Below are 13187 nucleotides of genomic sequence, written 5' to 3'. Positions count from 1 at the left end.
GCACAGTCAAGCCTCTGCATATAACTATGGTATAAATGAATCATATGAAATGTTAGTCAAGCACTAAAATACTCTTAAAACATTTAATAACACAGGGGGATCTCATGATGTAATGGCAAATTTTAAAAGAGATGAGACAAATTTCATGTGGAGTATAATTCCACCCTAGGGTGGAAAAATCTAATAAAGAAGGAACAGTCATTTTGGTTACCTCTGAGTGGTAGCATTGGCAACAATTCCCTTCTTATAATTTTTATTATTTTTTTTTAGTTTTTCTACTATGTTTATACTTGCCTTTTATAACTCTTCCCCCAAACAAATGTGTTTTGTAAGTTCTACTTGTCAAAATTAAATCGTGGTAGAGAATGTAAGCCTGTGTACACATGGAGACAGAATGGCCAATAGGTGCCTCTCGTATTAAATAGTGATTCTACAGAATCATCACGAATGCTTAAAATTTCCTGCTAAATGTTAGATGGGATTCAGCACGGTTCGTGCATGACTTCCATGTTTCCCAATGCTAGATTAGCTGTGAGCACCCACTGTGAGTCAGGACTATACTAAACTTATAAGCAAGAAGCCCATAAGTGTAGTGAGCTTGCACAGTTTGAACATGGGAGATCTGGGATTTGAACCCAAGTCTCTCTCACCAAAGGCTCATACTCATTCCCCTGCACCATCTGTCTCCCAAATACTTCCAAAACACATCCAGATGAAATTAAGGAAGAACAGCATTCTGTTCTTTCCATCAGCAAGCAGGAGTACTGTGAACCAAGTATGGAGCTATCATGGCCATTCCTGGAGGAACTTGACAGAAGTGGGTGACAGAGGCCCTCCAATAATGTGGAGTAGACTGGCTAACATGGGGCCAGATTCCCGGCTTAGCGACTGCTAAACTCAACCCCTGAGAAAGCGGTTCTGTCTGCTGCCTGTGGTCACTGAGATCATGGTGCGATGCCATTTACCCACCTGGCAAGGTAAGGCGACTTGTGGAGCTGGTGCTCGGTGCTGGGGAGCCATGAGAGCGCTTCTTTGTGCCTGCAAAGAGGAAGAAGAGGATGAGGAAAAGTAGGATTGTGGACAGAGTTCTCAGACAGGTAAATGCTCCTCTAAAATGTTCTCAGGTGATCCAAAAGTCTGGGTCTGGAAATGTTTGGAAGAAGGTTGGGTGAGGTTGTAAGCAGCGTGTGTATTCCGTGGTCCAGAAAAGCCAGGAGTGCAGCCTCGACGCCTGCGCGTCAGGTTGCTCTCAGTCTCCTGGTTGGCGGGTTGGGATGTCGGGGACCAACACACCACTGAGTAGGGCTGCACTGAGACTCTCCAGGGAAACTTGCTGAGTAAGCGGCAGCATGAGCGCCTGCCCCAGAGGTCCTGGCTTCCTGGGACCAGGGTAGAGCTCCAGCATCAGGACTGCTGAGGCCTCCAGAGGATCCTAATGTGCACCAGGGCAAAGAATCCTGAACTTAGGGACGTTCTGAACTTAGGATCAAGGAATCAGGGGTTTGCCCCAGCTTTGTCCCTTTACCCCCTATTGGACCTTAAATATGTTAACTTGGTTTCTTGGAAGATCAGGTCTTCATCTGCAAAAGGAGGGAAATAACAATGATTTGAAAGTGTGCTGGTGAGGACTGAAGTAGCCAAGGTGTGTGAGAGCGCCCAGGGAGTGTGGGAGACCACACAGATGCTAGGGTGCTGGGGTCTCCCCCGATCCCGAAGCTGGCAATGGAGTTCCTATTAGGAAGGGAATACCTTCGCTCATGCAAACGGTTGAGGGGCTCTGTGGGAATGAGAAGGCAGCCCCCAGTATGTGGATCAGGAAAGAGAGAGCAAAACTAGAGAGGGCGGAATTGTTCTGCAAAAGGGCATTTTGTGTGTGTGTGTGTGTGTGTGTGTGTGTGTGTGTATACAAACATATACCCATACATATTTTATTTTATATATAAATACTAGAGGCCCCATGCATGAAATTCATACACAGATAGGGTCCCTAGCAGCTGCCAGCTGCCGGCTGGGGCCTCCCTTTGTTCCATGCCGCCCCCTGGTGGTCAAACTCCAGGGGGAACGCTTTGCGTATTAGGCTTCTATATGTATAGATATGTATACGCACATACAATGTACATATATATTTTATATCTAAATACAAATATTATTTATTGTTCATTCACTTCCTTAGTTTGCCATCTAAAGAGCCCCGGAGGCTGGAATCCAGCAACATGGCAGGTGCCTGGAAGCTGAGCTGGCAGAAATGCAGACAAATCTTTTTTTCTTTGCATCTCTTTCTTTTTTTTATTTTGTATTTAGTTTTTGTTGTTTTTAGTTTTACAGAGGAGTTACATGTTTCCATGTGAAGTGCTTTCTGGTACAAGTCCCCTGAATCTACCCACACTTTTCATAAAGTCTACTTGACATACAGTGAATGCAAGTTGTATTAACTGGGAAAAGTCCTCCTGAGTCACCACAGTCCCAGGTGAAGATCACAGATGACCCCTCAGAGGAAGCAGGAACTTGGAGTTGAAGGGGATGGGTAAGCTTTCCCTGCCCAAGTCCATGTGAGGTGTGGAGAAATACACTTGGGATGGTGTTTGAGACTGTTTCATTGTAGTCTTCCATGTTATCATTTATAATTATTGTTGTTGTTATTATTATATTTATTATTATTATTATTGGCAGTAGTAGTAGCCCTGTTCATAGTATTAGTAGTAGTAATAATAGTAAAAATAAAAAACAATCCAGATACCTCCCACCCACAGAAACTGTTCATTTGCCTGAGATGAGAGAAGCTGGCAGGACTTGTCCTGGCCCTTCTCCAGGTCTCGGAGATGCCGTGATGTCAGAGTTGGTGGGGAACTCAGGGTCCCGACCTGCCTATGATTGATTAAACCCCCTGGGGTGATTTTTATAAATGGCATCCACTGCCCTTTCCTGAAGCGGAATCTCCAAGGGATGGAGGAATCTCCAAGAGCCCCGGAGGCTGGAATCCAGCAACATGGCAGGTGCCTGGAAGCTGAGCTGGCAGAAATGCAGACAATTCTTTTTTTCTTTGCATCTCTTTCCTTTTCTTTGCATCTCTTTCTCTCACCCATCAGCGCCTCTCCTAACTGGGAGTCATAGACAGGTAGCAGGAGGAATTGCATAAAATAAACCTATTTGTAATTTCTCCAGGCCTTCAGGGGGCACCATTGGGGTGACCAGGTTCTGAGTCAGCCTTCCCCCGGCTTCCCGGTAACTGAGGGTGGGCTCCTGAAATCATTTTCCATTCCGCAGCCACCGAATTACCGGCCACGTTACGCAAAGTTCCATGTGTGGGAATAATACTCAGCTCAGTTTCCAAAACCTTTCCCCAGTCCCTCCATTCCCCAGGAAAACATCAGAACCCGAGCTGGAGGATGCATGTCCAGGCCAGCTTCCGACCTGCTCTGCTGCTCCAAGCCGGCCTTGGCCTTGGGACACAGAGCTCACCCTGGGACTTGGTGTAGATCTCGCTCCCGTCGGTGACTTGGAATTTACCATCAGCACTTTTCAATCCTGGCTGCACATTAGGAACATCGGGGGATTTTAAAGAAACTGTCGGATACCCAGGCCCTGCCCCCAGAAAGGCTGTTTTAATTGGTCTGGGGTAGAGCCTGGGCCTGGGCATTTTCAAAGTTCCTGAAAGACGTCTCTCTCAGCCCTCAGGGAGGCATTCTTTCTTCTAAACAAGGGTGAGCGGTACCTCCATGGAATGACATGAATCCTGTCAATGGCTGCCTTTCATTTTTATTTGCTTTTCCAGGAAACTCAGATCTAATTTGTGACTTAGTGCTGGGCACTGGGGGGCCTATCAGCCTGGGTAGCTGCATGCTAACGAGCACCCGGGTCCATGCTGTCAACTTTCCTCACCTCGCTGCCTACGGTTTTATTCTGCTTCCTTAACCTTTCACAACAAACAAACAAAAAACACAAGTTGATTAAATGTATGTGATTTTAGAATTCTAAAATATTTTATAATTGAGGTCGGTAAAATGAAAACGAGTAAATACATCAGTGCGTCAGCTAACCTTCATTATCCTCATCTATATTTAAAAACATCAATTTCTGTATGTATTTGTGAGGATCAAGTGGAAATACACCCGTGAAAATGCTTGGCAAACTGTGCAGAGCAACATAATGTTTGTTATTTACATTCAAAAGAAAGGTGTGGTGTGTGTGTGTGTGTGTGTGTGTGTAAAGTAGCTGGTATGTCATCTTTGGGAGAAAAGCACTTAAGGCAGTGGTTCTCAACCTGTGGGTCGCACGACCCTTTCACAGGGGTTGCCTAAGACCATCGGAAAACACATATATAATTACATATTGTTTTTGTGATTAATCACTATGCTTTAATTATGTTCAATTTGTAACAATGAAAATACATCCTGCATATCAGATATTTACATTAAGATTCATAACAGTAGCAAAATTACAGTTATGAAGTAGCAACGAAAATAATTTTATGGTTGGGGTCACCACCACATGAGGAACTGTATTAAAGGGTCGTGGCATTAGGAAGGTTGAGAACCACTGACTTAAGGTCATGAATTACATCGTCCTTGACCTACAGCATCTTAATGTCCAAAGAGTAAGCAACCCAATCAGTCAGCATGGGGCAGACATGTCATCGCCGAGGCTTGTGGGACTGGCAGTAACTCTTGACAAACGAATAGCTTTCAGATATTTCAAATTAATGTCCTTGGTTGGTTCAGCTAAAGGGCAATAAATGCAACTCATCAGGAGGTCTGGAAAAGAGGACAGTGGTGGAAATGACAAGCACCGCTGACCGCTTGGAGGCAACTACACACACCTGAGACTCAGGACGTGGGGTTAGCACTAAACCCCGGTGACTTGCAGCTTGACCTCAAACAAAGAATCTCCCTTCTGCCAAATGGGGTGGCCCGCCAAGCCCAAGCCTGCTGGGAAAGCGTGATGTAAGAGCCCTGAGACCATGTGTCATCGTTAGTAATAGTCCAACAATAGCAATGTTGTTATGACACGAGCAGATCTCCCAGGCAGAGGCTGCTGCTGAAAGACTAAACTAGAAAAAGTGCCTGTCAACCAGGCATCCTCCACCCCTCCCGGTTAGCAATGGCAAGGCTGCCCGATGGATATCCACAAGCTTCGATCCATCCTATTGCTAAGCGCATCTACCAGCCTCTTCTCTGTGTTCCATTAGGGGTGTGGCGGACATCGCCGAGCCATCGCCCGCTGCCTTGGAACAAATCATCATTTTGCCCTTTCACAGTCTTGCCAAAACAGCATCCAGAGAAATCCACCTTCTGCTCAGGGCTGTGGGAGGCCTGAGAGTGTGAGGGCGTCCCACTTGCCTGCGCTTCCCTGAGAGCTGCTCTCCGATGGTGTATTAATGAGAACGACCCACGCAGAGTCTTCAGTCACATTTTCCTCCACGATGCAGCCACCGTCAGTACTATGCTTGCTTCTGTGAGACTTCACCTCCGTTCATCACACAGAACAATGATCAAAACCACCACAGCGATTCAGACATGCGGCACTACGTACGGCTTAAGTAAGGTTGTCTTAATACTTGAATATGCTTTGGGGTTGGGCAGTCTGAAAAAACATTTGCAACCTCTGGCCCAGTGATTGTACATCTAAGACAGTGGTTCTCAACCTGTGGGTCATGACCCCTTTGGGGGTCGAACGACCCTTTCACAGGGGTCGCCTAAGACCATTGGAAAACACATATATAATTACATATTGTTTTTGTGATAAATCACTATGCTTTAATTATGTTCAATTTGTAACAATGAAAATACATCCTGCATATCAGATATTGACATAACGATTCATAACAATAGCAAAATTACAGTTATGAAGTAGCAACAAAAATAATTTTATGGTTGGGGGTCACCACAACATGAGGAACTGTATTAAAGGGTCATGACATTAGGAAGGTTGAGAACCACTGATCTAAGAAATTTTTCCAGGGGAGATATTCAGAAATTCGACAAAGCCTTATGTACAAAGAGCTCCATTGCTACATTATTTACAGCTGACAAAAATAAAAGTGTGTAACTTAATTGTCCAACAGAGAGGTGGGTAAGTAAAATTGTGCTAGGGTCACAAAGCAAAATATTATGTTGCTATTTAAATTACATTAATAAAGAGGTATGTGGTGTGGTGTGTTTTTTTAATGGGACAATGCTAACAACCCAATATTATGTGGGTAAAAACCATAATACAAAATTAAATGTACTGTACTGAATGGCCTCAACTGTGTAAAAATGTATAGCAAAAACCACAAGGAAGTACAGCAAAGAAATGACAGGGAATAATCACTGGATGGGGTATTACCAATGATTTTAATTTTACCATACTTCTTGATATGTTTCAAAATAAGTACTGTTTTTTATTTCAGAAAAAAATTAAAAACACATATTTTAATATGTGGCAAGCACAGCTGCTATAGATGAACACCACAGCCCCCTTTGTCAGAAAAACAATCCAGCGGAATTACTACACAGGAGCAATAGGCCAGGTGGCCCTGGGAAGAGGGTGGTATTTGTGTAATATCCTCCATCACCACTAGGGGAGCCCTTCTTAGTGGCGGTCTGAAGGAGGATAGCCGGTGCCACTTGTATGCTCACAACAGGGGTAAGGACCATTCCCTGCTCAGACTCTGTATGTTCATGGCTGGAGAGAAGGAACATATTGCCAGGTAGCCCTCGCAAGAGGAGAAGGAAAAAGATGTTTGGAATTTGAAAACTAGCATTGCAGGACTATAAAACCGTAATATCATGGTACCCAGAAGAAAACTGAACATACGGAAGCCAACCTAATTCCATGACTGCCGGCATTTCTGACACCTCCCAGGAGCTTCTGATAGCCCATCCACCTCAAAAGAGATCATCTGAGGCACGATACACCGTGTGTATCTTCCAGTGTGCAGGCGAAAGCACTAGTACTTGGGCATCACGTGGCGTTTGGAGGAAGGCGAAGGAGATGGATTGTTGAGTAAGTTCAGACAGCCCCACATCTGGGACAGAACATAGACAACCAGGAAAAACATTAAGAGAACAAACAGCCTTTTCATTTTTCGAATTCCAATCCAGAGGTGAACGCATTGTTTTTATTTGGTATCAGAAGAACATACAGGTATGTATTCATTGCTGGTTGCCAGGGGGGAGTGTGCATGGAGGACCCGTCAGCCTCCTCTGTGCAATAAAGACAACAAACACAGGACTTACTGAGAGCAGTTAGCACACTCTGTTTTACATGAGTCCCTATGTTTCATTTTTGCATTTGGAGATGTAACACCATGACATTTGAAATAGTTTCTGTACAAGCCAGTATCACAGGGAACAAAACATTCTTGTTTAGAATCAATGGCCATTCTCTTGCCCTTTGATATACAAATGTGAATCACAACCTGCCTTTTATCTGTTTGGAACATATTTCACATCGTTGAAGTCCATTCTATCGCTGCCATAAAACAGAGACCAGTCCATTTCGCCATCTTCCCTTGCAGAGGAGCATTCTGAGAACACACCCAGAGATCCTTTCCTGGTTCCGCCAAAGAACTAGTCACTTGGCACGATCTGAATTGAGGTTTGGGGTTTGGTTTCTGCTTGCCTCCCTCTTTTGAATCTTGACAAGCATTTTGACATTCACCCAGGCAGCTCCCACAAATCCAGCTGAACAACAGCAAAATCTAAGGCTGAGATGAGCTGATCTACCCATTCGCATATGGCCAGCGCCCTCATTAGGAGAGTGTGCACACCAGGGTGAGGGCCGCCATCCGAAGGAGAAAACCCTGTTACAGCAAATGCTGTGCTCTGCGCAGAGGAAGATGCGAACAGCATTACATTGGCCTGAAGTGACTCTCCTGGCTTTGGGAAACTGAGTTCCCATGAGGATTCCCTTTTCCTGCTTCCCTTCCCCACTCTGGTCCCTCTTCCCTGACTCCTCCTACCCAACATTCCCCCATGTGGATTACACAGGAACAAGATGCGGTTGTTTTTCCCATCATTTTGTGTTTCCCATTATGTGCTAAGACAACACTGCAAGCAGAATGGCATGCCTTGTCAGAGGCAAAAGAAGAAATTTGCAAAAAAAAGTACAAAAATGAGAAGAAAAGAAGGGAAAGGTCAGAGAAAGGGTATGAAAAAGAGAGAGGGTTCTTAAATTAGGTGAGGGGAGAGATCTGGCTGGACAGTGGGCCCCAGAGCTGATAAAATCCTACCCGAGCTCTACAAATAAAAATAGCAACCCCTTTTTAAAACCTTTTACAGCATATAAAATTGTATAAAAATATCATCAAAGCAAGAAAAAGGAAAATGTACTAGACTCTGCAGTTCTACCTCAAGCATCAGTTGCTGGGCAATACCTCTGGTCTTTACTAGAAAGCTATGTATTTGGGTGTGTGACTGTATTTCTGTGCCATCACACACACACCCAAAGACAAAGACACTGGTACACAAACCCCCACCCCAAGATAGATCACGACAGAGAAGCAAAGACTACAACGACCTGCCATTCCAAAGCTATTGGGTTTTAATGGGCCTTATTTAAATGAGTTACCCTGCACCATGGCGTGAATGAGAAAGGCTTCTGCAGCTCCCAGGAAGATTCATGGGCGAGGCTCAGGAATCCTGGCTGAAGCTGACAAAGCCAAGAGCCTCCACCACGGCACTGAGCCGCTGCTACAGCCCCCAGTTACCCCTGGAGATGTCAGGGTTCAATCCATTTCCATGTGGGCACAGAAGCCAGACAAATGTAAATTCATTTCAAATACATCTGCCAGTATTTAAAAAACAACAACAACAATGGGTGAGGTGGGGGGCATGGGTTCAAATAATCAGGAATAAATAGTGTGTAAGGGGACTTTCATGAGTTTCAGTCTGGGTTCCCAGTGCATCCCACTCTTGTTTAAGGTAAAAACAAAATGTTCTTCCGATGAAGCAGCTCTCGCTTATTGCAGACTTTCCCGGAGCATCCGGCTTGTACAAATGTCCAGTGAGAGCACCCAGAGGACCACTCCCATTTGTCTGACCTCCCTGGACCCAGATTCACTTCTCCGGTGAACTCGGCCTCATGTCCTAGACGGCTGTTTCCATCCTAATTCTAGTGGCGCCTCTGTGCCCATCAGGGCCTTTGATGAGAGGAAACCCTAACACCTGAAATGTGAACTTGGCAGGTAAAGTGTCTCTTGGTTCTCGAGGGATATTTCATAGCAATAGTGCGGTTCATTACAGCTTTTCCATTAAGTTCATTTTCTAAATGATAATGGGGCCTTTTCCTCATGGATCCGTGTTGATGAATTGCAAGTATGACTTTCCATTTATTCACACGTGAGATCCAATATAATATCCTTAGTGCAGCGTTATGTTCTTTAACGTCCAGTTCTGCTGTGATTCGGAGCTGCACCGACCATGGCATCGGCAGAGCAAAACTGGGCACGATCCCCCACACGGCACGTATGGAATCTCTCTTTGCTCCAAGAGAGTCCATTTGGGGTTCTAAATGCTTCAGCTTGAATTTATAAATAAATCCACTGGATTGGTGTTATCACCCCTTTGGAAGAGGATTTTCAGAAGAATCTTGTTTTGTATTTGTTGTTGTTTTTCTTAAATCCAAAAGCCATAGAGAAATTTTTATCTTTACATAAACTTGGCTCTGACAATGTTCCCCCAAATGACCTGCAATTCCCCAACCCTCATGAAAAGCTGCTGTGTTACTAGCTGTATCTGCATACACTTAGAGCACAAGCCTTTAGCAATATGCTTGGCGTATGGAAGACGTCAACTAAGTCTCCAGGTAAATTTGGACTCAATTTGCACTCCCAGGTGGACAGTGGAATTCAGCTGGACAGTTCTCTATGTGCCCCCTGAAGGCGGGGTGCCAGGCGCTATGGTGAACCCACAGCAATTCCTGGTGGAATGTGTGGGGATCTTGGTATTAGAACGAAGTTTCCAATTGAGAAAAAAAAGTTCCTGGATTCCCTAAATCCCTCTACATACATGGGCTTTAACCTCAGAATCTTCTCTGTCTCATTATGAGAAAAAGATTTTTGTGCTTTTTTTCTTTTGTTTTCCCCCATTTCCATGGGGAATGTTATCAAGTAATTCCTATCATGTAAGTCTCTGATCAAGGGTTAAGAATAGAAGAAAATATATTAAACAGGGCATCCCCCCAAAAATGTATACATGCCCTAACAACTGATAGCTCAATTTTGAAAATGAAATATATTTTAATAAACATTGCCTTTATAATTATTCCAAGAGTGTGTATATATTTTTAGGGAGACCCTATATATTCTATCTATCATCCATCTATCTATCTATCTATCTATCTATCTATCTATCTATCTATCATCTATCTATCTATCTATCTATCTATCATCTATCTATCTATCATCTTTGTATCTATCATCTATATATCTAAAGAAAGGTGATCCACAATAGAAGTGGCACTAAAAGACCAGTATCTTTACTCTTAAAATATGGGTCACAAAATTAGTCTCCATCCCTTTTTCTGCTCTCTGTCTCACATCCTGTGATAACATTGCTCCTTATTTTCTACTTCCCACATTGACTAAAGGCATGATTCCAAGTGGATACATAACATCATGGCTTTAATTCTGCAAATGAAGTAAACAGGTACACTAGAGTATCCTTTGGCTCTGAGAGGATTAGATATCATTTTATTGTTTAAGTATACCAGGTCCTTAATAGGATCCTGTCAGGTGTTTTCAATGGTTTTTAAAAGCTCCAAGAATGAAATGGACAGTGGAAGAAAATCCATTTGAACTTAATGGGTTAGAAACGAGTCCCTTGTGTGCTACCATAAGCTGTTTGGTAGGGCTCATAACCCAAGAAAGGTTGGTGTAAATAAAAGATGGAACAAAGACCTCCCTACGGTAGGTCATTACGCCACAGAAACATGCCACATCAACAAAACTTGAATGCAGAGCTGTTTGGTAAAATGGGGACCCAAACTCCATTTGTCACTTGTCCCCCAAGGACATGTAGAACTTGGTTTGTCAGCGGTGGGAATGTCCCTATGCTTTCCCCACATACCGGTCAATTCTTAATTCCAGTGTGTGAGCCCTTGCTTTCTATGAGACAATGTAACACACAGTAAGATGCCGCAATCCGAGCGATGGAAGGATGTGTGTCCCGTATCACTGCTCAACTTGGAGGAAGGTGTTTCAAGAGAACCAACAGACCATAGAAAGTGAGCTAGAATTTCAGAGAAGTTGTTAATTCAATCAATACAGACTTGGAATCATTATTTTAATGTTTTATCCGCTCCAGTAGCAATTCATTGCATAATAACACATTGTTTTATGTTTTCAAAAAAAATAGATCATTCTGCATTTTTACTCAATGTCCTTTCAAAACAGTTTTTAAAAGAATTTATAAATAAAAGTTACATGGAGCTTTTATTTTCCCACACGAAGAGTTCCAAGCAGAGTTCTTTCTATACTGAATGAAATTCTGTTCCCATTCCCTTTTCAGCTAATGAATGACTTAAAGAAAATGAAGTATATTTTCATTCTACTGGTGCTAGAAAAGAAATGGCTATATTCCTATGTCTTTTTTTTAAATAGTGTTTAGTCTTTCTCATTAGAGTATAAAAGGGAAGCTGTAGGCTTTCTATTAGGACTGGCTGCAAAGCCCAGCGTACAAAAATATGGAATAGATTTGAGGTAAAAGGTCAGGTTCCAAAGTCAAGTACTGGATATATTCTATCCCTATACCAGACCAGAACACCTCTAAGACCACAGTTTGCAAACTGATGTCCCACAGATTGAATGCAAGTCATAGGCACATTTTCTCTGACCGGCACAGTCTTTGTAAGTTTCTGAATTAGTTGCCAATATTTAAAATTTTGGAGAGGGTTCCTATAAAATCTTTATTTATCAAGACCCCCATTCCTGCCACTGGTGTGGCTCAGTGGTTGAGCATCAACCCATGAACCAAGAGGTCACTGGTTCAATTCCCAGTCAGGGCACATGCCCGGGTTGTGGGCTCAATCCCTGGTAAGGGGCATGCAGGAGACAGCCCCAGGGCACATGCCCAGGTTGTGGGCTCAATCCTTGGTAAGGGGCATGCAGGAGACAGCCCATCAGGCCTCCCACTCCTACACATCACTGATCCCATAACTGACTAGCAGCTGTCCCCTTGAGACAGGACTCTTAACTCCTCCCTCTCCCTGCCTGTCTTTCCTGCCTCCCTAACACCAAGGCCCATTATGAATTGACAGCTATCGCAATAACTCTGATAGCTATGGCTTGCTTTGCTATGGCCCTTGTTGAATTTGTGACCACCTTGTTTACTGTGGTCACTGCTGGGAAAGCAGGGGGAGGCTCCGAAAAATGTGTGCGATTCCCAGGCAAAATGTAAAACTGCCCGAAGAGCCCTGTTCCAGGATCAGTGTGCCATGGGCATGCGCAACAGAGTTCTTCAGGCCTTTCTGTGGGGAAGGTCTCAGCGAGGCAAAGGCGTTGCAGACCACAAACATAGCCCCCTATTTCCGTCTGAAGAAATGCCAACATCTTGCCTTAGTGAGAGGATTTTTAAATGTTTGTTATTGTGCTTTTGTAAATGTAGGAATTACGTGCGCAATGGGGAACACCCTCGGGTTTAGCATAGAGCCCTCTCTTCCTATTACGAATCCCACTCGTTCACGCGGATCCATGTGACTCCCCTTGGGAGGGACTCGCATATTCCTTTGTGAACCACAACCACGATTTCAGAATCCGTTTCATCCAAATCACACCATTTAGGCCCATAAAATTGCTTTCCCAGCATTCCACTGGGTCTCGTCTGACTTGCTTTCAGGGGGCTGTGTTTGATTCTCTTTTCCAGACTACCTCTTATTCTTGATCTGTGCTGTGAATCATCTCCTATTGGGTACCTCTAAAGGCTCACTAAAATGAACAGAATTCTCTGCCACATCTCCCTGCTACAAAGGCCCGAAGCACTTCCAGGAATAGACAGAAGAGCAATTAAGTCACAGCACAGATCTCCAAAAGAAGAGGACCCGCCAGTGGTCACAATGTCAACAACCACTCAGCGATGATGCTACCCAGTGAAACACTGGGTTTCCACCTGAACAGCATGGTCATCAGCAGAAACATTCAGGTTCTTATGAACAAATACACAGATAAATTAAGTATCAAAGAAAGATTGCTATAGGAAACATCTTTTTTT

General features: G+C 43.8%; 1 protein-coding gene across 6 annotated transcripts in view; it reads right to left on the bottom strand.

Annotated features, from left to right (window-relative positions):
• PDE1C (phosphodiesterase 1C, calmodulin-dependent 70kDa) overlaps positions 1 to 13187 on the bottom strand; it is a 342910-nt gene that overhangs the window by 14629 nt on the left and 315094 nt on the right. For 5 of the 6 annotated variants that reach the window (XM_005862929.2, XM_005862932.2, XM_005862931.2 and 2 more), the window contains one exon: positions 970 to 1038. The exons of the other annotated variant lie outside the window; for it this stretch is intronic. In XM_005862929.2, coding sequence (XP_005862991.2) covers positions 970 to 1038 — 69 coding nt within the window. The remainder of the gene's footprint in view (positions 1 to 969; positions 1039 to 13187) is intronic. 6 annotated transcript variants of the gene reach the window in all.

This window comes from Myotis brandtii, unplaced genomic scaffold (genome assembly GCF_000412655.1).
Source record: "Myotis brandtii unplaced genomic scaffold, ASM41265v1 scaffold17, whole genome shotgun sequence".
Taxonomy (NCBI): Eukaryota; Metazoa; Chordata; class Mammalia; order Chiroptera; family Vespertilionidae; genus Myotis; species Myotis brandtii.
Note: the sequence above shows the minus strand (reverse complement) of the source record. Positions and strands in the feature narration are given on the sequence as shown.